This window comes from Malus sylvestris, chromosome 10, assembly GCF_916048215.2.
Source record: "Malus sylvestris chromosome 10, drMalSylv7.2, whole genome shotgun sequence".
Lineage (NCBI taxonomy): Eukaryota > Viridiplantae > Streptophyta > Magnoliopsida > Rosales > Rosaceae > Malus > Malus sylvestris.
Window position 1 is genome coordinate 19,946,607 of NC_062269.1, and position 25,049 is coordinate 19,971,655.

At 38.7% G+C, this 25,049-nt stretch overlaps 1 protein-coding gene across 1 annotated transcript in view; it reads right to left on the reverse strand.

Annotated features, from left to right (window-relative positions):
• Positions 1–4,676: 4,676 nt before the first annotated feature.
• LOC126587848 (magnesium transporter MRS2-3-like) overlaps positions 4,677–25,049 on the reverse strand; it is a 29,476-nt gene continuing 9,103 nt past the window's right edge. Inside the window, exons 2-6 of the mRNA XM_050252934.1 lie at positions 18,068–18,283; positions 17,842–17,970; positions 17,518–17,681; positions 17,204–17,432; positions 4,677–5,439 (exon numbers count right to left, since the gene is read on the reverse strand). Of these exons, the coding sequence (XP_050108891.1) occupies positions 5,152–5,439; positions 17,204–17,432; positions 17,518–17,681; positions 17,842–17,970; positions 18,068–18,283 (1,026 nt within the window). The 3' untranslated portion in view covers positions 4,677–5,151. The remainder of the gene's footprint in view (positions 5,440–17,203; positions 17,433–17,517; positions 17,682–17,841; positions 17,971–18,067; positions 18,284–25,049) is intronic.

Genomic DNA, 25,049 nt, shown 5'->3' on the forward strand with positions numbered 1-25,049 from the left:
TCTTCAACATCTTATGTTTCCAGGGAAGATTCCGCATCTGCTTGAGGAACAGATAGGGTGAGTGCGAAGGATACAAGGAAGCATGTGGAGACAAGCGTAACAGCACACGTGCCGATACATCCATTACTCTGTCAAAAGCAAAAGTATCCCATATCAGCAGGGTGGAACGTACTCTAGATTTGATGGACTTGTTTTGACCCTCAAATTCTTCAGTCGGCCTTATACTCTGGAGGAAACCAGAAAACCCTCCAGCTCAGTTCAAGAATAAGCCTGTGGAAAGTTACTTCTTCAAAAGCAAAAGTATCTCATATCATCTCTTCTCATTTTTCTTCTCTTTATCCTTCATGCTGTTGCAAGATGGGGAGAAGGTGAACAATCAGTCGGAGCTCTGATTGCTTACCTTGTCTGTCACCTCTTTCAGCAGACCCCCTAGCTCGGCAACTTGGGGGACTCCTACTACATGGTTTGTATCGCGCTTGACCACGCCTGAAACTACAAGTAAGCTTCAAGTGAAATTGATACATTACCTTGTGCATCTCCACCAGTTAAAGATACCACCCCTGGATGGAGGAAAAGTACTTCCAGAGAAGATGCCATATCTACCTATGAGACTATTAAGGCAAGTCAAGACGACACCACACTCCGATACTTAGAAGTTTCGTGATTACGAGATCATTCTCCCACAATATTTCCTAATGTCATTTGTACTAAATCATTCACTTGTACTCACTAAAGGAGAGCTTGAACCTATGTACTTGTGTAAACCCTTCACAATTAATGAGAACTCTTCTATTTCGTGGACGTAGCCAATCTGGGTGAATCACGTACATCTTGTGTTTGCTTTCCTATCTCTATCCATTTATATACTTATCCACACTAATGACCGGAGCAATCTAGCGAAGATCACAAAAAGCGACCGCTTTCGCTACCTAGGATCTATCTTGCAAGAGAACGGAGAATTAGATGGAGATCTCAACCATAGAATACGAGCTGGATGGATGAAGTGTAAGAGCGCATCCGGCGTGTTGTGTGACCGTCGTAGGCCACTGAAGCTCAAGGGAAAATTTTATAGGACGGCAATAATGCCAGCGATGTTGTATGGCACAGAATGTTGGGCGGTGAAGCATCAACGCGTACACAAAATGGGTGTAGCGGAGATGAGGATGCTTCGTGGGATGTGTGGGCACACGAGAAAGGATAAGATTGGGAATGAGGATATCCGAGGTAAAGTAGGAGTAGCCGAAATTGTAGGAAAGATGAGAGAAAATCGGCTCTGGTGATTTGGACATGTGCAAAGAAGGCCGACTGACGCTCCGGTTCGAAGATGTGACTACGGGACAGAGGTTCAGGGCCGAAGGGGTAGAGGAAGACCTAGGAAAACTTTGGAAGAGACTCTAAGAAAAGACTTAGAGTACTTGGATCTAACGGAGGACATGACACAAAACCGAGCGCAATGGCGTTCTAGGATTCATATAGCCGACCCCACTTAGTGGGAAAAGGCTTTGTTGTTGTTGTTGTTGTTGTTGTGGAGAACACCACAAATTAGTTCAACTTCTTAATAATAGGAAAGCATGCTGAAAATTTTCTGGGTATTTCTTACCAACTCTCTGGTCATTGAAAATGGCCATGATGATTCTTTTGTGTTGCCACCACATCTTAAAAAATTGATTGGTTGCACAAAAAAGTTTCAAGTCCGTTTCGGAAATCATAAAATGATTTTGGCAAGACAAACTTTGTTGTTTTTGGACTACTTGAGGAGGAAGTACCATTTGAGCCAGTGATTAGCTCCGTTGAACCACACACCTACTGCAATTACTCGAAAATAAATTATTGGTGCAGAGACGCCCCTCCCTTCTCCACCTTTGCAACCATAGGGTAAAAATATTTAATCAGCTGCATCAAAAATGGGTGTGAAAAGAGCGTTATTCACTGAAGAAGAATTTGCAAAAGTTCCCAGGTTGGATTTTTCCTTTAAAGTTATTTATGACTCTTAAAAAGACGAAAGACAATTTTAAATATATTGAATATCTTTTGATGTTGATCAAAGCCACTGGAGTAATGTTATGACATGATAGTTGATAAGTTTTGGCTACCATTTACTATGTTTCTTTGTGACCTTTTTAGTTAGACATTGAATGACAACAAATATCATAATGAGACCCAACCGCAGTCTGCTAATTCGGCCAGGGTATCTGGTGAATTTTTCATGCTGATTGTCCCCAAAATTGAACCTTTTGACAAATTTCCTATCAGCATTGGGAAACAGGTCACAACCAAAGAAAATAAAGGAGAGGTATAATTACAATGCATTGTTTAGCCAGTTACCTTAATCATATCCATGGCAACAACACTTATTCAATTATGCTCCCTGTTTCATTTCAGTGCTGAAGATGTTCATTCCCAAAAGAAATAAGCTATAAGAGACTTAATAATGGATTGGTGCAGAGCATTAGAAATGGGTATTTTATTTTGGTCATTTCACTTCTATAATTGCTTGCTACTGACACTATAAGAACCTAATTTAAATTTGTTTTTTTTTCTTTTTTTTGTAATCACTGAGGTGATAACAAAATTTGTAGGACCCATATTTGTTTTGTTGCATGCACAGACAAAATATGTGAACTGCATGCTACTTCTGTTTCTTATGTAAACCAAACCAAACCGAACCTTATTAGTTCGGTTTCAGTTTTGGAGGTTTGAAAACCAAACAAAACTTAAGCTCTTTACACTTTATGAATGTATTGCCTATGATGTTTCTTTTGTGAAACTTTGTTGCCAAATTTGAAACTAAGCCTGGAGTTTTTTCAAGGAGCATACTTGATTCAATTAGAGAGGATATTTTATTGGTTATAGAGGAAAGTTTTGGAAGGCTTTGGAACTTGGAAGAGCTTCTCTATTTGTTTGTTTTTTGAATGGATACAATGATCTTTTTCTTTGCAATTGAGATTGTTGATAGAATATGATTGGTTTATATGATCTTGTATATGTACAACTACCTTCCCACTTTTCACTTTCCCCATTTTCTTATAATTAGTCTACCAATGCCTATTTTCTAAATTCTATATTAAAAAAAGATTAAGTTTTATAAAATAAAAAAATACCGCAACCGTACCAAAACCAAACCAAAAAAAGGAATAAAAAAAACCAAAAGAAAATTGAACCGATTTGGTTCGGTTCGATTTTGGTTTTGGCAAAAAACCGAACCCAATGAAACTGAACCCACCCCTAGAATCAGTACCTTTCGACCCAAAAAAACCAAATTTTTTTTTTTTTTTTTAACTTGGCTCCTTAAAGTAAATAGTCATTCCTCACTCGGGACAAATTAGAATTTGACACATCTGTTAAAATTTTTACTTTTGTGCTTTTAGTGAGTTACTGGTGCATATGTCAAACTGCAACTTGATAATCATCATGAATTTTCTCAATAAGACTATCTCCAACTCTTGGGTTAAAACCTAAATTTTTTAACCCAGAAACATGTTTTATGCTCCAACCTTCTAGGTTAAATTTTTAGTACGAGATTTTAAAGAATGAATTTTGGATTCTTAAAGTAACATAAAAAAAACTATTATGTAGACTATCCTAGTTTAATTTTATGAACATTTTAACATAAAAATATTTAGATTCTGATAAATATTAAAAAATTACAAAACAGACACCATGAACCACCATAAAAGAATATAAAACACATGAAAGAATTTTTTAATTATTTTAGCCGTTGGATTTAAATTTGGACCGTTAGATCTTTTTCTTGACTGTTAGATTTGATCATATTAGATTAAAGCCGTTGGATTCAATGAATTTATAAATATAAAAGTAAAAAAAAATACACATATATTGTGAGCCAACCTATTAACCCGAAGGGGAATTCTGGGCTAAATTTGCCCCAGAAATGTGTTTCGAGTTAAAACTCATAGTTGACCCAATGGTTGGAGACTTTGAGCAAGTTGGGGTACATTTAGAACCTAAAATTTGAGTTTTACACGAAGAGTTGGAGTAGGTCTAAGGAGTCGAGCAACAACAACAACAACAACAAAGTATTTTCCCCTTAAGTGGGGTCGGCTGTATGAATCATAGAATGCCATTTTGCTCGGTTATGTGCAACGTCTTCCGTTAGATCTAAGTAGTAGTTTTTTCTTAGAGTCTTTTCCAAAGTCTTCTTAGGTCTTTCTCTACCCCTTCAGCCTTGAACCTTTGTCCCGTAATCGCATCTTCTAACCGCAGCATCAGTAGACCTTCGTTTCACATGTCCAAACCACCGTAACTGATTTTCTCTCATTTTCCTTCAATTTCAACTACTCCTACTTTATCTCGGATATCCTCATTCCTAATCTTATCATTTCTCGTGTGCCCACACATCCAACGAAGTATTCTCATATCTGTTACACTCATTTTATGTACGTGTTGATACTTCACTGCCCAACATTATGTACCATAAAGCATTGCTAGCCTTATTGCTATCCTATAAAATTTTCTCTTGAGCTTTAATGTACTTTCTGATCTCCAATCTTCACCCCTAACTCAGCACAATGATCTGGTGGTATTCTCCTTTACTTGTAAGTGCGAGGTCTTATGTCTGAATCTCGTAGATGACAAATTCGATATCAAATTAGGTTGCCTATTGTGTGGCTTACCCGAACTTCCCCCTTCCCGTAGTTTAAAATACATCATTGTACTGAAAGAAAAAAAAGATTAATTATATAGGAACATTCGCCTTTCTCCATTACACGTACAATTGTTGAACACCAACACAGTAAGACGGAACTCCGGCCACACGTAAGTTTTCACGTATATACATGCAAAACTCACAATGGCATACCGGATGCATTGTGACTTGAGTTCTGCCAATTCAGGTCGCCTAAGATTCCTCAAACTTTGACCCCAATCTTCTTACCAGCTACCGTTTCCTCGACTAGTAATCCAGATGATAGGAGGGATCGCATCTTTTGGATCTCTACACCCTGAAACATTATTCTCTTACAAACATAAAGTACATTGAAAATGCTGATATTTATTGCATTCATATTTGCATTACGTACGGTAAGCGAAGAAGCTGTACAAAGTAGCGTTTGTCTAGCCGAAGTACATCTACCAGAGGCAGCACACACTTCAGTTTTAGTTGCGTTCTTGATGATAAACGGCCTGGCCTCACTACTCCAGCAAGCGCTTATGCTTGCACCATCCGATAGCAGTCGCATATAAGAATATGGTCCCGGCAGTACTGCCACCAACTGTCCACAGGAATTGTGGCATCCCTGCTTTTTCTTCATCAAATAGGTCAATATGGATGTTCATGCCCATGACACCAGCTACAACAACAAAGCCACTCACAGCCAGGGTTGCTGTTGTCAACATGACCCCCATTTGGAGGAGATTGTTCTGTTTGTCATCCAACATTATGTTGATGTAATCCTCTGTGTCGTCGACGTACTCCCTCAGCTGCCAAGGAACAATCGATATACAATAAATATACAACAACAACAACAACAAAGCCTTTTCCCACTAAGTGGGGTCGGCTATATGAATCTTAGAACGCCATTGCGCTCGGTTTTGTGTCATGTCTTCCGTTAGATCCAAGTACTCTAAGTCTTTTCTTAGGGTCTCTTCCAAAGTTTTCCTAGGTCTTCCTCTACCCCTTCGGCCCCGAACCTCTGTTCCGTAGTCACATCTTTGAACCGGAGCGTCAATAGGCATTCTTTGCACATGTCCAAACCACCGTAACCGATTTTCTCTCATCTTTCCTTCAACTTCGGCTACTCCTACTTTACCTCGGATATCCTCATTCACAATCTTCTCCTTTCTCGTGTGCCCACACATCCCACGAAGCATCCCATGAAGCATCCTTATCTCCGCTACACCCATTTTGTGTACGTGTTGATACTTCACCGCCCAATATTCTGTGTCATACAACATCGCTGGCCTTATTGCTGTCCTATAAAATTTTCCCTTGAGCTTCAGTGACCTACGACGATCACACAACACGCTAGATGCACTCTTACACTTCATCCATCCAGCTTGTATTCTATGGTTGAGATCTCCATCTAATTCTCCGTTCTCTTGCAAGATAGATCCTAGGTAGCGAAAACGGTCGCTTTTTGTGATCGTCGCTAGATTGCTCCGGTCATTAGTGTGGATAAGTATATAAATGGATAGAGATAGGAAAGCAAACACCAGATGTACGTGGTTCACCCATATTGGCTACGTCCACGAAATAGAAGAGTTCTCATTAATTGTGAAGGGTTTACACAAGTACATAGGTTCAAGCTCTCTTTTAGTGAGTACAAGTGAATGATTTAGTACAAATGATATTAGGAAATATTGTGGGAGAATGATCTCGTAATCACGAAACTTCTAAGTTCCGGAGTGTGGTATCGTCTTGACTTGCCTTATCTGTCTCGTAGGTAGATGTGGCATCTTCTCTGGAAGTACTCTTCCTCCATCCAGGGGTGGTATCTTTAACTGGTGGAGATGCACAAGGTAATGTATCAATTTCACTTGAAGCTTACTTGTAGTTTCGGGCTTGGTCAAGCGCGATACAAACCATGTAGTAGGAGTCCTCCAAGTCGCCGAGCTAGGGGATCTGCTGAAAGAGGTGACAGACAAGGTAAGCAATCAGAGCTCCAAGCAATCAGTCCCAGATCAGAACTTTGATTTCGAGTTCCGGTTGATTTTTCACATTCTCCCTATCTTGCAGGCAGCATGAAGGATAAAGAGATGAAAAATGAGAAGAGATGATATGAGATACTTTTGCTTTTGAAGAAGTAACTTTCCACAGGCTTATTCTTGAACTGGGCTGGAGGGTTTTCTGGTTTCCTCCAGAGTATAAGGCCGACTGAAGAATTTGAGGGTCAAAACAAGTCCATCAAATCTATAGTACGTTCGACCCTGCTGATATGGGATACTTTTGCTTTTGACAGAGTAGTGGATGTATCGGCACGTGTGCTGTTACGCTTGTCTTTACATGCTTCCTTGTATCCTTCTCACTTGCCCTATATGTTCCTCAGGCATATGCGGTATCTTCCCTGGAAGCATAAGATGTTGAAGATGAGTACTCGAGAGCAATGCCAGGTAAGTAATCAAGTAAGGGGTTCCAGGCAGTCAGTTCCTGACTGGAAGCTTGATTCTAAGTGCTGACTGATTGCTCTATTTCTCCTTGTCTTGTAGGTAAGAACAAGGCCAAAGGAAAAGACAGGGAAAAAACATGATATAGGATACTCTTGCTTTTAACCCTGATGATATGAGATATTCTTGCTCTAGTATAGCTTGTTTGCAGAGGTATTATCGGGGGGAAAGAAAGCTGAATATTTCGAAAGGCTTCTTTGGAAGTGCCCTCTCAGATATGAGGAAGGGTTGAGCATTTTTGCAGGTCTGCCTGTCTGTTGGGGATGGAGGTCAACATATATAGGAGTCTCCCTAACAACAAGTAGTAATGCTATTCCTTTACCTTGCTTGGTCATAACACGATAGTGGGAGCTGCCAGCTTCACATGTTTTAACTTTGTCAGAGCACTTTGAAAAAGTGGTCTATGGTATCTGGAAAGCTAATGTTGCGTGTAAAGATTACAGACAGGCTCTAGTGGTGCCTCTTCGGTTTTCGAACAAGCAATCTTGTCGGAGATCTGGCTCTCGAGATTCGGAGAACGATGCCTTTTCGATTTTTGAGAAAGCCATCCTGCTAGGGGTCTGGCTCTCGAGATTCGAAGAGCGGTGTCTCTTCGATTTTTGAGAAAGTAATCATGTTGGGAGTCTGGCTCTCGAGATTCGGAGGGCGGTGCCTCTTCGATTTTGGAGCAAGCAATCTTGTTGGAAGTGTTTTCTCGAATGTGAGAAAAGGTTGGGCATGTTTGTTAGTCTATCTTGCCACGAAGCACAGAGGTTGACACACAGGGACTTTTCAATTATCCAGCAGTGGTACTGTTCTTTTACCCTTGTGGGTAATAATATGGTAGCTAGACCTTCAAAATTTATGTGTCTAAACTTTGTTAGTGCTGTTTCTTTGCTATTCTTTTACCCTTCTTGGTCAGAGCGGTGTAGTGGGAGCTGCAAGCTTCACGTGTCTCAACTTTGTCAGAGAACTTTGGCAAAGTTATCTGTGGTACCCATGAGCTAATGTTGCATGTGGGAAGTGGGTGATTGAACAGTAAGATTCATGTGCTTTCTACTTCACCAGAAATCTTCGACATAATGCCCATAATTTCCGCAAAGCTGACAGGTGCTGACAAGGCTGGAAAAGTAGGTGCCTCTTCGATTTCTGAGATCGGCCCTCGTGGCCTCTGAGCAGCCCAGCTTTTGAGAAAGCAAGCGCCTCTTCGATTTCTGAGATCGGCCTTCGTGGTCTTTGAGCAACCCAACTTTTGAGAAAGCAAACGTCTCGTGGTCTCTGAGCAGCCCAGCTTTTGAGAAAGCAAACGCCTCTTCGATTTCTGAAGCTTTGTCGAGTGCAGATTTTTATAGAGGCTGGCATTAAGTTCCAAAGCACACTTGAATCTCCACCAGTAGAAGCTCCATTCTTGCACTTCTAAGATCTTGATTTGTCCGACCTCTTCTCTCTTCAACACCTTTGAAAATGTCTGGCCCCTCCGACCGTCGTTTTGACTTGAACATTGTTGAAGAGGCAGCCACGCCTTCTCCAGACAACATATGGCGCCTATCCTTCGTCTCCCCTACTGGTCATCTTACTGTTGGGGATTCCGTGATGAAGAATGATATGACCGCTGCGGTAGTGGCCAGGAACCTTCTCACTCCCAAAGATAACAGACTACTTTCCAAACGGTCTGATGAGTTGGCTGTTAAGGATTCTCTGGCTCTCAGTGTTCAGTGTGCAGGTTCTGTGTCTAACATGGCCCAACGCCTATTTGCTCGAACCCGCCAAGTTGAATCATTGGCGGCTGAAGTGATGAGTCTCAAACAGGAGATTAGAGGGCTCAAGCATGAGAATAAACAGTTGCACCGGCTCGCACATGACTATGCTACAAACATGAAGAGAAAGCTTGACCAGATGAAGGAATCTGATGGTCAGGTTTTACTTGATCATCAGAGATTTGTGGGTTTGTTCCAAAGGCATTTATTGCCTTCGTCTTCTGGGGTTGTACCGCGTAATGAAGCTCCAAATGATCAACCTCTGCTGCCTCCTCCTTCTAGGGTTATGTCCAGTACTGAGGCTCCAAACGATCCCCCTCCAGTGCCTGCTCTTTCTGGGGCTCTACCGACTGCTGAGACTTCTTCTAAGCAACCTTTGTGAAGGCTCTCTCTTGTTTGTTTATTTTGACTCATGTATATGTACATATTTGTGACTTATTGGGGATATCAATAAATAGCTTTCCTTCATTTCAACGTATTGTGTTGAATACACCAAAGCCTTCTTCGCTAAGTTCTCTGAATTTTCTTTTGTTGAAGCTTGTATGTTGAAGCTTTGTGAGTGGAGCATGTAGGTTGAGGTAGTATTCCCTTAATTTCCAGAGTGAGGAAAACTTCTCGGTTTGAGACTTGGAAAATCCAAGTCACTGAGTGGGATCGGCTATATGAATCTTTGAACGCCATTGTGCTCGGTCCTGTGTCATGTCCTCTGTTAGATCCAAGTACTCTAAGTCTTTTCTTAGAGTCTCTTCCAAAGTTTTCCTAGGTCTTCCTCTACCCCTTCGGCCCTGAACCTCTGTCCCATAGTCGCATCTTCTAATCGGAGCGTTAGTAGGCCTTCTTTGCACATGTCCAAACCACCGTAACCGATTTTCTCTCATCTTTCCTTCAATTTCGGCTACTCCTACTTTATCCCGGATATCCTCATTCCTAATCTTATCCTTTCTTGTGTGCCCACACATCCAACGAAGCATCCTCATCTCCGCTACACCCATTTTGTGTACGTGTTGATGCTTCACCGCCTAACATTCTGTGCCATACTGTAAGAACTCTAACACAGATCGATGATATGCCAATTGAATTACCAATGTTCTGAAACAAGTCAAGTGACAAAACTTATGAACAAGAACAAGGATTGCTGAGAACATACCTGCATAATTTGAACTTGAAGAAGCCATAACAGCCTCTGTGTTCAAAACCTTCTCTTTTACGATCACAATAGCTTTTCTAATCAATAGGACTTAGAACAACATAAGCTAATATCGCAAGAGCAGTGGTTTGAACCATAAATATATAGTGCTCCTTCGTCCATTCCCTATAAGAATTGGACTAGGATTCAAAGACATACAAACCATAAAGATTCATGAGACTTTATAAAGTTCCAACACAAAGTTCTTTTCCAAAACCAATTGAAACTTCTCTCAAGACTGCATTCCTTATCAGATTTAGACTTCTTTATAATATCAATTATCCCAAGACTTATAAGAATCATACTCATACTCTTACATTCTCCCACTTGAGTATGATTCATCACAACAGATAATCATCTCAAATTATTATAAAGGTGATCAGATAAGTCATTCACCATCACACTAGTACATAGACACAACCTGCTTACATAAACCAAAACAATGAATTTATAATTGCCTCTGCAACACAAAATACAGATTTAACTTACAAATCACAATGTCCAGTTTATGTTCATAGCAATGTATCTAAGCTCAAATTGATATAAAAATTACCAAATGTTTTGGATAACAAAAGCTTATCCTCACATACAACTTACCTATGCATTTTAAAGTATTGAACTTAAGAATCTTTTCTGTTACATCGCAGAATTAACTCAAAAGTCACAACATACTTAATTTGCACATTGTAATTATGTGAACCAAAATAGCAAAACCAAACCAATTTGCTCCCACTTATCTAGGCCATACTTAACACAAACAAGTTAAGTATAAGTTAATATCAACTGTATTAACTAACAGTCATTGCAATACACTGAATGTCTTATTAATGTGATCAATTGCCGCAACCAATACGCAAACAAATTCCATGATCACATTCATCCAATTCGTATTTACAACAATGTGATTTTACTTGACCAGAGCAAACACATAATTGATTTGCTCCCACTATATCAAGTTATGTTTAGTTCCAGCAAATAGCACTAAACTTCTCATTACTTAAACAAATTAAGTAACATAAATAATTACCAATTGCTTCAATAAAACCATAATCTGGTTTTCAAGCATCCATATGAATTATAATGGCCGGCTTAAATACTCTTAGCCTTATGCTTACATTCGAACATACGATTCTCCCACTTAAGCATAAGGAGAATATACTGCACAGTCAATAAAGAAATCGGAGATATGAACCAATTGGTTCCCGATTCCTTACCTATTGCATAATCTCAGTTTAGTCATATACACCTAAACCATTATACAAAACAGTCTATGTATCAAAAGATAGTCACAATCCATTCGGAAAAACTTATCTCACATAAACTCAAAATCACCAGTTTCAACAATGATCAAAATCAGAATAGCAAGCACAATATTTTTGCATTCAATTTGATCTTAACTAGTTCAATATCCATCGAGCAAGATCAACCAAAATTTGATAATGTTTGGATATATATCACAACAATATATCTTGATTAAAACGAGATAATCAAGACTACTATTTCTTCTGGAGAACTCGAAGTTCATCTTTCTCCCTATTTGTGATTTCAACCAAAATATAATAGCGGAAGCATGCATCATGAAATCACAAATATACATATACAATAAGCATGCATCGATATATACATGATAAGATTAGTCGACAATAATCCAGATTAAAAATCTTCATGCCTTTAATTCATTATCAACACCATCATCAATTATATACAGATTCGTAAGCAAGTCCTTGGAGAAAATAATGATAACTGCATATCATTAGTCTTATGAATTTCCAATAAGATGACAAATAATTATTTGTTTTCCGATTCATAATAGAATATATATTTTGTAAATGGCTAAAAGTTTATTGTCACAAGACTCATTATAGGTGGTCAATAAAACATCTACCTTATATATTCATTTGTTCATATATTTTCTTGTATGCTTGCATCAATATTCAGAGAAACTTATGCAAGTTCTATTTGATATAGATAAAGCCGCATGCCCATAATTACAACATCTATGCACAAATGCTATCTAGATATGAATACAAATTTAATTCATATATGCGATTTATGTATAAGTCACAAAGCAATTGGCATCCATTTTATATATGCATTCCATGTTGTTGCTTTATATTGCTTGCCGACTTGCACATGATATGCAGTCAAATCCATTCCAACCCAAACTTGATATAAATCAAACCAATTGAAAATCAGGAATTGACAATAAGATGCGCACTTGTGCTGCTCCCCGCAATTAAATGTATCGAGATTCATACATGAAACAATGCATATACACAGACTCTTTAATGAAAAATGGAAAAGTATATCTAGACAAATTTGTTTATGCAGCAAAGTATGATTCCAGACATCTCACAAGTTGGCATCTATAGGGATTTCGAGTTTAATCATGCCTTTACAATTTATATAAATAAACAAGCATACTCGAAATAGCAAAAGGCCTAATTCATTATGCTCCAACTCATCACACTATAATCATGCATATAGGAGAACAATTAATCACGCATGAAACAGTGAAGTGAGTTACCTGAATGCATCATTGGACTCGTATTCGTCAACCAATTGCAATTCCTCGACTCCAAATCAACGAAATTACTTATCCATCAGTGCTCGAGAATCGTCCATGCGGATTGTCATCACTCCAAATTCCCATGCGGATTACCATCATAATCAACACAGCGGAAACAAGAATTTTGAAAATCAGAATTACGATGTTTATGAGAGATGTATACTGATAAATTACTATACTTATCACCAAATAAGCAAGCATGAAAAAGTTCTCTCAAACCCAGATTGAGAAACACGGTTTCAGAATAAGTAACTAATCTTGACACCAATTCCATTTAACTCAATCTAAATGTTATACAAAATTCAAGAAATTGCAATAAGATTTCAAAATACATACCCTTTTATGAATGGTTTCAGGATCGTATCAATCTTAGCATCAATCATGTATAAAGATTGCAGTATTGTATATGTTACATCAGGAGTTTTGTATGTATCAAGGATCAAAATTCAATAAACTCGATATAATACATCAGGAGTTTTGAATTATAAACATACCTTTGGGAACAAAAGAAAAATATATATTATCGCAAATCCAAATCTTAAATAAAGATGGTTGTGAACGAGAAGATCTAGAAGCAAAGCATGTTTGGATCATCACAACTTCAAACCAAGAAGAGAAAAAAGGTGCAAACCCAGAAAATTTCGAACAAGGTTATGCGTTTTGCCAATATTCAATTTAAACAAGGTTATACGTTTACTGGGTTTGGAACGTTTAAGTGTTCATAGCTTTTCCATCAGATTCTTGTGTAAATTTTGAACTTAATGACAATAATCAACTAGGCTCTGATACCACATGTAAGAACTCTAACACAGATCGATGATATGCCAATTGAATTACCAATGTTCTGAAACAAGTCAAGTGACAAAACTTATGAACAAGAACAAGGATTGCTGAGAACATACCTGCAGAATTTGAACTTGAAGAAGCCATAACAGCCTCTGTGTTCAAAACCTTCTCCTCTTTTACGATCACAATAGCTTTTCTAATCAATAGGACTTAGAACAACATAAGCTAATATCGCAAGAGCAGTGGTTTGAACCATAAATATATAGTGCTCATTCGTCCATTCCCTATCAGAATTGGACTAGGATTCAAAGACATACAAACCATAAAGATTCATGAGACTTTATAAAGTTCCAACACAAAGTTCCTTTCCAAAACCAATTGAAACTTCTCTCAAGACTGCATTCCTTATCAGATTTAGACTTCTTTATAATATCAATTATCCCAAGACTTATAAGAATCATACTCATACTCTTACACATACAGCATCGCCGGCCTTATTGCCGTCCTATAAAATTTTCCCTTGAGCTTCAGTGGCATACGGCGGTCACACAACACGCCGGATGCACTCTTCCACTTCATCCATCCAGCTTGTATTCTATGGTTGAGATCTCCATCTAATTCTCCGTTCTTTTGCAAGATAGATCTTAGGTAACGAAAACGATCGCTCTTTGGTATTTCTTGATCTCCGATCCTCACCCCTAACTCGTTTTGGCCTCCATTTGCACTGAACTTGCACTCCATATATTCTGTCTTTGATCGGCTTAGGCGAAGACCTTTAGATTCCAACACTTCTCTCCAAAGGTTAAGCTTTGCATTTACCCCTTCCTGAGTTTCATCTATCAACACTATATCATCTGCGAAAAGCATACACCAAGGAATATCATCTTGAATATGTCTTGTTAACTCATCCATTACCAACGCAAAAAGGTAAGGACTTAAGGATGAGCCTTGATGTAATCCTACAGTTATGGGAAAGTTTTCGGTTTGTCCTTCATGAGTTCTTACGGCAGTCTTTGCTCCTTCATACATATCCTTTATAGCTTGGATATATGCTACTCGTACTCCTTTCTTCTCTAAAATCCTCCAAAGAATGTCTATTGGGACCCTATCATACGCTTTTTCCAAATCTATAAAAACCATGTGTAAATCCTTTTTCCCATCTCTATATCTTTCCATCAATCTTCGTAAGAGATAGATTGCCTCCATGGTTGAGCGCCCTGGCATGAACCCGAATTGGTTGTCCGAAACCCGTGTCTCTTGCCTCAATCTATGCTCAATGACTCTCTCCCAGAGCTTCATTGTATGACTCATTAGCTTAATACCCCTATAGTTCATGCAATTTTGTACGTCGCCCTTATTCTTGTAGATAGGCACCAAAGTGCTCGTTCGCCACTCATTTGGCATCTTCTTCGTTTTCAAAATCCTATTAAAAAGGTCAGTAAGCCATGTTATACCTGTCTCTCCCAAAACTTTCCACACTTCGATTGGTATATCGTCTGGGCCTACTGTTTTTCTATGCTTCATCTTCTTCAAAGCTACAACCACTTCTTCCTTCCGGATTCGACGATAAAAATAGTAGTTTCTACACTCTTCTGAGTTACTCAACTCCCCTAAAGAAGCACTCCTTTCATGTCCTTCATTGAAAAGATTATGAAAATAACCTCTCCATCTATCTTTAACCGCGTTCTCTGTAGCAAGAACCTTTCCATCCTCATCCTTGATGCACCTCACTTGGTTTAGGTCCCTTGTCTTCTTTTCCCTTGCTCTAGCTAGTTTATAGATATCCAACTCTCCTTCTTTGGTATCTAGTCGCTTATACATATCGTCATAAGCCGCTAACTTAGCTTCTCTCACAGCTTTCTTCGCCTCTTGCTTCGCTTTTCTATACCTTTCACCATTTTCATCGGTCCTATCCTTGTATAAGGCTTTACAACATTCCTTCTTAGCCTTCACCTTTGTTTGTACCTCCTCATTCCACCATCAAGATTCCTTTTGGTGTGGGGCAAAGCCCTTGGACTCTCCTAACACCTCTTTTGCTACTTTTCGGATACAACTAGCCATGGAATCCCACATTTGGCTAGCTTCCCCCTCTCTATCCCACACACACTGGGTGATTACTTTCTCTTTGAAAATGACTTGTTTTTCTTCTTTTAGATTCCACCATCTAGTCCTTGGGCACTTCCAAGTCTTGTTCTTTTTTCTCACTCTTTTGATATGTACATCCATCACCAACAAGCAATGTTGATTAGCCACGCTCTCTCCTGGTATAACTTTGCAATCCTTACAAGTTTTACGATCCCTTTTCCTCATTAGAAGAAAATCTATTTGTGTTTTTGACGACCCACTCTTGTAGGTGATCACATGTTCTTCTCTCTTCTTAAAGAAGGTGTTGGCTAAGAAGAGATCATATGCCATTGCAAAATCCAAGATAGCTTCCCCATCCTCGTTTCTCTCCCCAAAACCATGGCCACCATGAAAACCTCCATAGTTGCCTGTCTCCCTGCCCACGTGTCCATTTAAATCTCCTCCTATAAATAACTTCTCCGTCTGAGCAATTCCTTGCACCAAGTCTCCAAGGTCTTCCCAAAATGTCTCCTTCGAACTCATATCCAACCCTACTTGAGGTGCGTACGCACTAATCACATTGATAAGTTCTTGTCCTATTACAATCTTAATTGCCATGATTCTATCTCCTACCCTCTTGACATCTACAACATCTTGTGTCAAGGTCTTGTCCACGATGATGCCAACACCGTTTCTCGTTCTATTTGTGCCCGAGTACCAAAGTTTAAACCCTGAGTTTTCTAGATCTTTTGCCTTAAGACCAACCCACTTAGTTTCTTGTAGGCACATAATATTTATCCTTCTCCTCACCATAACTTCCACTACTTCCATAGATTTTCCCGTTAAGGTTCCTATATTCCACGTTCCTAAACGCATTCTACTCTCCTGAACTCTACCCTTCTGTCCTAGCTTCTTCACCCTCCCCCGTCCAATGGAATCAAAGTACTTCTTTTGTGTGTCCCGTGTAAAGTTGATAGGTGCATATGCGCCCAAACAACTTTGAGTGGAGTCGTTCGAAAAGAAGTTTCTATGGCCCCCTTGCTCATTTAACACTGCATCCGGGTGTCTATGGAGATACAGCGACCCTTGCTCACTTATCACTGTACTCGGGCCACACAGCGCGCCACTTACGGGTGACGCCCTAGCTTTAGCGCAATTTCGTTCTGAAATCATTTTCATAAGGATTCGACGTAACTGTGGAGTGCCGGCTGTCGACTACCTGACGCCCTCCCCTTCCTCTTTTACCCGGGCTTGGGACCGGCCATGTAAGATAAACTTACATAGGCGGAGTTCGATATACAATAAATATACATGAAATAAAAACAGTAATGTTACACATCTAAACAAGAATGCAGAAATTCATTGATGATAAGAGGAGCAAATTCCACATATAAAGATGAATGCATAAATTTTATACTATGTAGTTATGATATGAAAGAAGGATAGGATGTCGGGAAAAGGAAATTTTGGTCTAGGATTTTGGAGAGTAGTAATGGAAATTGGCAATGAAAGCAACATGTTTTTTTCCAAGAACTGAATGAAGACTTTATAAAAAGATCCGGTTACATGTTTTAAACAAAGCAACATAACTTTATAATAGTTTCCTCGTATATAAGTTTTTGTGACATCCCACTTCCTTCTAGAGCAATAGAAGTTATAGAACCGCTCTCCATTTTAAATTATGTTCACTTAAAAATATTTGCACCGAACAAAATTGAGAGGTAAAATGTACTTGCATACCGTGGATAGCTTGTTCAGTGTACCATCAATTTGCACAAAATATGCCTCCAAAAGCATTTCAAGCTCTTCTACATCGAGTTCCTTTCCTATAGCACTATGCGTGGAGCTAGTAGCGGTCCCCTGGCTGTCCCTTCTAAGAAATTGATGCCGGGGGTCATCAGTGTTTTGAGGATCACCTTCAAAATTCAAGTGGTCCCCACCGGCTTCCATTGAGATTTCAGTAGGACCCCTGATACAGTACAACAGGAAAGTTACGACTGAAGAACTGACATGGCTATTAATAAAAATAAGAATGAGATTTTAAGTTTCCTTGCCTGTCATCCATATTTGATCCTGGAGCTTCAGGATCCATGTCATCTCTCTCACCCAAGGACGAAGTGGACGAATTTTCAAGATGTTGCTGAACCAACTTGTCAGTTAGATACATTTCAGCCATATCTTCATCATCATCAAGCAAGTGTTCTAGTTCATCCCTCACCTAGAGGTAATACATGACAAATTTAGCACTGAGAAAGCCATCTAGTTTATCCATTGGTTAATCATGTCATCAGAAATGTAACTTTGCCATGAAGGAAGACCTCCATTTAATCTTTGCCATGAAAGGAAAGGGGGTATGGATTATCAAATGCTATGCTAACCTTCTGAACACGGCCGGTAATTGCAACCAAGCGACTCTTGATTTGGCGGACGTGTTCCAAATTGAGAGTACTAATCTTTGAAGTGAGCTTATCTAAAGCTGGATGAGCTTTTTGCTCCAATGTTTTTGCCTGTTCTCAAATTTGCATAAACAAGGAAAACAAGTTACACATAATGGAATGAATTATTAAATGAGGCAATCCAATCCGGAATACGGTATTCACTTACTTCATTCTCTAAGACACTGCAAGCAGCCTCAAGGCATGCCTCCAATGCAACAAACTCAAAAGGCAGAACCTTCAAACCATCACGATTCTCCTCCAGACCTTGCTTCTCTGTTGCCTCACCTTCCCCATTTCCACCAGCAGCTCTTCTCACTTGTGCATCTGCCTCTGCTTCTTCCATTTCATACCAATTCGATTCATTGGCATTGCCCTCCTTCTCCTACCCAAAATTAACAACACAAAACAATGACAAAATCACAATTAAATACAATGTTCTAAAATTCAGCCTAGGCGCTAGGCAGTGAAGGCCTACCGCGACTTAGTGCAAATCGTTTCAAAAAATCGGTCTGGAGCTAGGTGGTCCTAGGCAGGCTAGGTGGCACCTAGGCGTCCTAGGTGGCTCCTACGTGGCGCCTATGCCGTCCTAGGTGTTTTTTTATTTTATGTTATTTTATTTTTTTATTAATTGTATGCTTTTTTCTTTTTTGAGTTTCATGGTGGTATATTTATGGAAATGGTGTACCTAATTTGCAAAGGATGGATTGACTACAAGTTCATCCAATTGTGAAATGAATTGGAGCACTTTTGAGGGGATACATACAAAGAAAAAAAATAAACTAGATACAACAAGGTTAAATAATTTAGGCTTTGTCCAATTCAATGCAAGGATCATGAACAAGAAGAATTTAGTCTATCATCCAAGAATACACCTCATTATGATTATATGCTTACTGTTTTTTAAATATTGAACTTGTTGGATGAATGTACTTTGTGTATTCTTCTACTTCTATTTTTGCATTTTATTTTTATTTTTTTATTATCCATACAAGTATGGTTTTTTTTTTTTTTTTTTTTTTTTTATTAGAGGTCGCACTTGGTGCGATGGCAAGTGCCTTCGCCCATGAGCGGTAGGTCTCGGGTTCGAGACTTGGGAGCAGCCTCTCCATAAATGGGGGTAAGGCTAGCCGACATTCACCTCTCCCAGACCCTGCGTAAAGCGGGAGCCTTGTGCACTGGGTACGACATTTTTTACAAGTATAGTTTTTTTAAGTGTAAATAGACACTTATTTACAAGATATACAATAAATTTACATAAATTTGCTTAGGGCCCGTGATCGGATCATATTTATATATATTTTTACTTCGAATTCACTCGTCTTTTCTTAGTTAGTTTCTTTTATTTTTGAGCTATTTACGTTATTTTTGTGTTTATAGGATTTGTTATGCAAAGAAAATAAAAATAGAACAAGTGAAATTTTATGTAATAAATTCGTCAAACTGTCTGTGTAGATCAGCTTTTAAATAAAATTAATTAAAAAAATAATAATAATGATAAATCATGATGATGTTTGAAACATCATCATGATTCATGTTTTGTGGCAGGAAGAAAGGCATAACAATGGAATAAAAATAGGAGGAAAGTGAGAGACTCACGGGGTTGAAAGGCAGAAAAGAAAGAAAACAGAAATAAATAGTGGGAGACAGCTACGGATCCAAGGGAAAAAGGCAGCAAGGCTGCCAGAAAGAAAAGAATAAAAGAAAGCTGCCTTGCAGCACACCAAGGAGAGAAGAAAAAAGGGGGAGCTGCCTTTGGGCAGCTCGCAGAGACGCAAGGGACAGGGTGAGCACAGGGAGCTGCCCTTTTGGGCAGCGTGAGAGTTTTGAGAACCAGCGTGGGAAAGGACAGCAGGCACGGGATTGGAAGGCAGGGCAGAGGAATATATACGGGACAGCCAAGAGAGGGTCAGAGAAGAAAAAGCTGCCCTTGCAGCCTTGAAAAACAGAAAGCTTGCGCGGACGGGAGGAGAGAGTAGCGCGGATGGGAGGAGGACAGAGACAACGTCAGGTGGACAGAAGCTGCAAGCCTTCTCTCTCTCGGTTAAATCTTTCCAACTTATGTTTTACTTTCGGTTTAATTTTTCCAAACTTCTCTTTTATTTCTGTTTTTAATAATGTGTAATTAAATTTATGTTGGTTAGAGGTTAATTCGAAACCATGATTATATTTGTAATATGAATTGATTACCTTCAGTTGTGATTTATAAGTTGTGAATTCAATTTACTTATCCGTTCGTATAAAAACTGATTTGTGTATGTTGGTTGAGAGTGCACGCTTAATTTACATGCATGAATTTGATGCTAGAATATAAGTGAATTTCACCTAATCGTTATGAACTTATTTTCACAAGTAGTAAAGGTTGCTAGTCACAATCACGTTAAGTAAATTCTTGGCAAGAGTATCATGCTTTTCATAGTTACGAATGCCTCGTCAATGCTTATAGTTTTCACAAAGTTTAATGATCTTTGATTGTATCTCTATTGTGCTTTTCACGTAGGGGACTTTTGAAGAATGTTTTGAATTGTTGTATGCGTTTTCCCGTCCAATTCAATAACTTAAGGAAAACTTGAAGATTAAAAAAGTGCTGTTCACGGTTAATCTGGAGTATTGAAATTTACAATTTATTAAAAGAACAACTGGAAATCATTTTGTATGCAAGTATAACATGTGTGGAGAAGAACCCTCTAGCTAGTCCGTCATTTATCATTTCACCTTAACTTCATGTTTTTGTCAATTCTGTAATTTAATTAAGTTTAATTTATTTTTCATCAAAACCAAACACCCATCCATTATTAAATTATATTATTTATTTAGTTTTCTTTATTGTTAGTCTTTTAATTTAATTTCCGTCCATTTCAGTTCCTAGTGTTTAATTTAATTGTTTTCATTATTTTGAGTCATTTTAAGTGTGTTTCGAGTTATTAGAGTTTTTAGCCTAGTTTTGTGTCCTTGAGTCTTGTTTAATATTTTTAAATTAATTTAGAATAGATTAGCAATCCCTCCTAATCCCCGGCCTAGAACGATACCCTACTTACATCTATACTACAATTGTCAACAAGAGGGTTTAATTTGTGTGTTAAGTAATTCACGCATCAAATTTTGGCGCCGTTGCCGGGGATTAGTAACTTTGCTAATCCTTTTATTTTTGTTTTTGTTTATGTTTATATTGGTGTTTGTGTATTTTACTTTTGATATTTGATTTATTTTTCTTTCTTTGATTTTAGGTTCAAATGGAGCCGAGAGAAATTTAAAGGAAAGATGCGTCCGGCTAAAGACGTTAAATCAAGCGCTTCTTGGGAGGCAACCCAAGCATTCAACGAAGGGAGACTTTGGAATCACTAACCCAATCAGCTTTGCATTCTTCCACCCTTATCTTTACTGCTTTCATTTTGTTTTGTTTAGTTAGTTGTGTTATTTGGTTGATTTCTGTGAGTTTGTGTTATTTAGTTTAAGTGTGGGGGAAGATTAACCAAAGTCTCTTTACATTAATTTACATAAAAAAAAAAAAAAAAGGATAAAATTTAAAATTAATGATAAAAAAAAAAAAAAAAAATTCAAAAAAAAAAAAATTCAAAAAAAAAAAAAAAAAGTACAAATATTTTACAATGATGTAAACTAATAGTATTCATTGGTCGGGTGGTGCTTCAGTAGTAGGCGGGGCTTCAGCAGTCGGCGGGGCCACAGAAGGAGGAGGCGGCAGAGGTTGATCAGTTGGAGCTTCACTACGCGGTGCCGCCCCAGAAGACGAAGGCAGATGCGGTTGGAACAAACCCACAAACCTCCGATGATCAAGTAAAATTTGACCATCGGTGTCCTGCATCTGGTCAATCTTCCTCTTCATGCTGGTGGCATAGCTGTGTGCGAGCTTGTGCAATTCCTTATTCTCATGCTTGAGCCCTTTAATCTCTTGCTTGAGACTCTGTATTTCAGCCACCAAGGATTCAACGTGACGGGTTCGGGCATATAGGCGTTGGGCCATGTTGGATACGGAACCCGCACACTGCACACTGAGAGCCAGAGACTCCTTGACCGCCAATTCATCAGACCGCCTTGCGAGCAGTCTGTTATCTCTGGGAGTGACAAGGTTTCGGGCCACCACCGCAGCGGTCATGTCATTTTTCATCATCGAATCCCCCACGGTAAGGGGACCGGTAGGGGATATGAAGGATGGCCGCCATATGTTGTCTGGTGAAGGCGGAGCTGCCTCTTCACCAATGTTCAAGTCAAAACGACGATCAGAAGGGCCAGACATTTTTCAGAGGTGGTAAAGAAAGAAGAGAGTCGGAATGATCAAGATTAAACAAGTGCAAGAAGGGAGTGTTTACAGGAGGGTACTCAAGTGTGTTGTGGAACAAGCTTAACGTCTCTATAAAAAGGAAGAAATCAAAGAGGCGCTCCTCAGAGAAGCGTCCTCTCGCAAATCGAAGAGTCGGGGCTCCGTTCTCAAACGTCTGATTCTTTTCTCAAAAGAGGAGTTTCCTTTCTCAAAAGCCGGATTCTTTTCTCAAAAGAGGCGTTTCATTTCTTAAAGGCTGGGCTTGCTCAGAAACCACGAGCCGAACCCCGGATTTCAAAAGATCAATTTGTCCAGACGTGTCGTCACTTGTCACACGCAAATTGCTTTGCGGAAATCTCGGGCAATTTGTCGAAGCACCAATTCAGAAATCGAAGAGGGAAATTCAACAGTCAAAGACACGCTAGCTTTCTCAAAAGCTGGGCTTCAACCCACGGGAAAATCTTCTTTTCCAGATTTATCCGCACGTGTCACATGCTACCTCTACAATCGACGATGCTCAGAGCTCGAAGCGCCGATTACAGATATCAATGAGGAATCAGCTTTGCGGAAATTACGGGCAGCTTTGTCAGAAAGCGCGTAATTTGTATTCTTCACCCATCCACCGGCTGCCGACAATGAGTGAGAGAACAGTTCCGGTTGTGAAGACAAGTCCTATAAGTTTCTACCTTCGCCTTCCACAGCAAAAGCACACTCTCTCAGCACACCCTCTCAACACCTCTTCATCTCCGAAAATGCATTCCCAAAGAATCCTCTCGAGTCACTCTGTGTTCCTCATTCCTTGGGATACTCCAGCGAACAACCCATTCAAAGCAAAAGTATTTCATATCATAAAGGTTGAAAGCAAGAGTATCTCATATCATGCTTTCTCCATGTCCTTCTCCTTGTCTTTGTTTTCCGACAAGGAGAAAGAGAGCAATCAGCCAGCATTTGGTATCAATCTTCCAATCTGGAGCCAACTGCCTGGAACCCTTTCCTGATTGCTTACCTAGCCTTGCTCTCGAGTACTCATCTTCTTCATCTTATGCTTCCGTTTTGTCTACCACATCTACTTGGGGGACAAGTAAGGGAGGTGAAAATGAGACCTCGAAGCATGTGGAGACAATTCAGCTAGGGACAAGGAGAAAGAAAGCAAGAGGTGGGCACTTGGAAAGATTGAAGAAAGAAATAAGGACCAACACCTTTCCCTCGTGCCTGCCCGTTGTGCAGAAGAAACAAGCAGAGAAGAATGCAGCTTGCACAATCATCCCAGCGGAAGGAGTCCGAACTGAGGAACTAGAGAAGCTGCCACATCTGCTTGGAGAACAAATAAGGAACTGCAACATAACCAAAGAGCAAAGCTTCGCCGTACAATATCATAAAATCATCACTTGCAAGTGAAAAGCTAAGTGTCACCCTGTTCAAGAGGAAAGCTGTGGAAAGTCAACAAGCACGACCAATGATTATTTATTAGTTTTATTCATTATCTTTTATCGTAATTTTCAATTTTTCGTTTGCAATTTTTTTTTAATTAATTTTCTTGCGTACTTAACTGAATTTTTCCTTTTCTTTGCAGGAACTTTTGGTTATTTCCACCCTTGAAGTTGATTGCAGAATTTTAGCTTGGGGGTCATCGCTTGATTTTACTGCAAATTAGGGAAGTTTTCAGTCCAATTGCGTTATTTTGTTTCTTATTATTTATTTATTTTATTTTATTTTTTTATTTGCATTATAGTGTTTTCTGACATTGGGGACAATGTCCAGTTTAAGTGTGGGGGTAGAAATCTCCAGAATTTCATTTGTTTCTGTGTTGCTGTTTTTTGTGTTCTTAATTAGTTTTGTTTTCTTTTAAAAAAAAAAAAAAAAAAAAAAAAAAAATTTAAATAAAAAAAAAAAAAATAAAAAATCGGAAAATTTAAAAATCTAAAAATATTGTCTTGTTTCCCTTATTGTTTTGAATTAGATTTTTGTTAGTTTCCCGACCCAATGATATAATTGGATCAAATTTGAACCATGATCATCAAGAACTTAGTTAACATGTGTTTTGTGAAATTCCTAATTCTCTTGTTAGTTTTGTACATGTTTGATCATCTTTGAAAAACCAAATGCACATAGCCTTGTTAATGTGAAACTAAAGTATGACTTAAAGCTTCATATGTGAATTTAGTGACCATATACATCCTATGTGAGTTTTTGAGCCGATTGAAAGTGTGTGCATTTTTCATACACTCCTATTCTTTCATGTGTGATGAACTTATGTGAGATACATCTCTAGAACTTGCGTAACGATCTTTCGAAATGTTTGTCATCGATTGCATGAACTTGGAAATGATAGAGGCATTAGGTTTACCACTATGGCCCAAAGAACCATGTTTCCCAAAGAAAATTGATATCATTAGATTGCCAATTTGAGCCGTGTATGTTGAGCCTTTTATTTCTTATCACCAGATATGTCTACCCTTATACCTGAAACATTTTTCCTTACCCTTTCCAAGCGAGCAATGTGAGATTGTCTTATGAGAAATGTTTGTAAAGTACTTTGAAGGTGTTTGGCAAAAAAAATAAGTGTGGGGGTATTTCATGTTTGTATTAAAAAAAAAAAAAAAAAAAAAAAAAAAGAAAGAAAAAGAAAGATTGTATACGAAGAAAAAAAAAAAAATAATGTTTTTAAAGTTTCAGTTTAAGGGTGTGATTGGAGGTTTCAGAAGAATCGTTGGAAAGATTGAGTTCTTATAAATCTAAACAAAAGAATTGCTTGCAATGTAGCTTGGAACTTGTGTTTTCCTATTCTTTCGTTTCAATAACCCTATCCCTAAGCCTCATTACATCCAATAAAAGTCCTCTTGATTTAAGTTTTGCAATTATGATTGTGGAG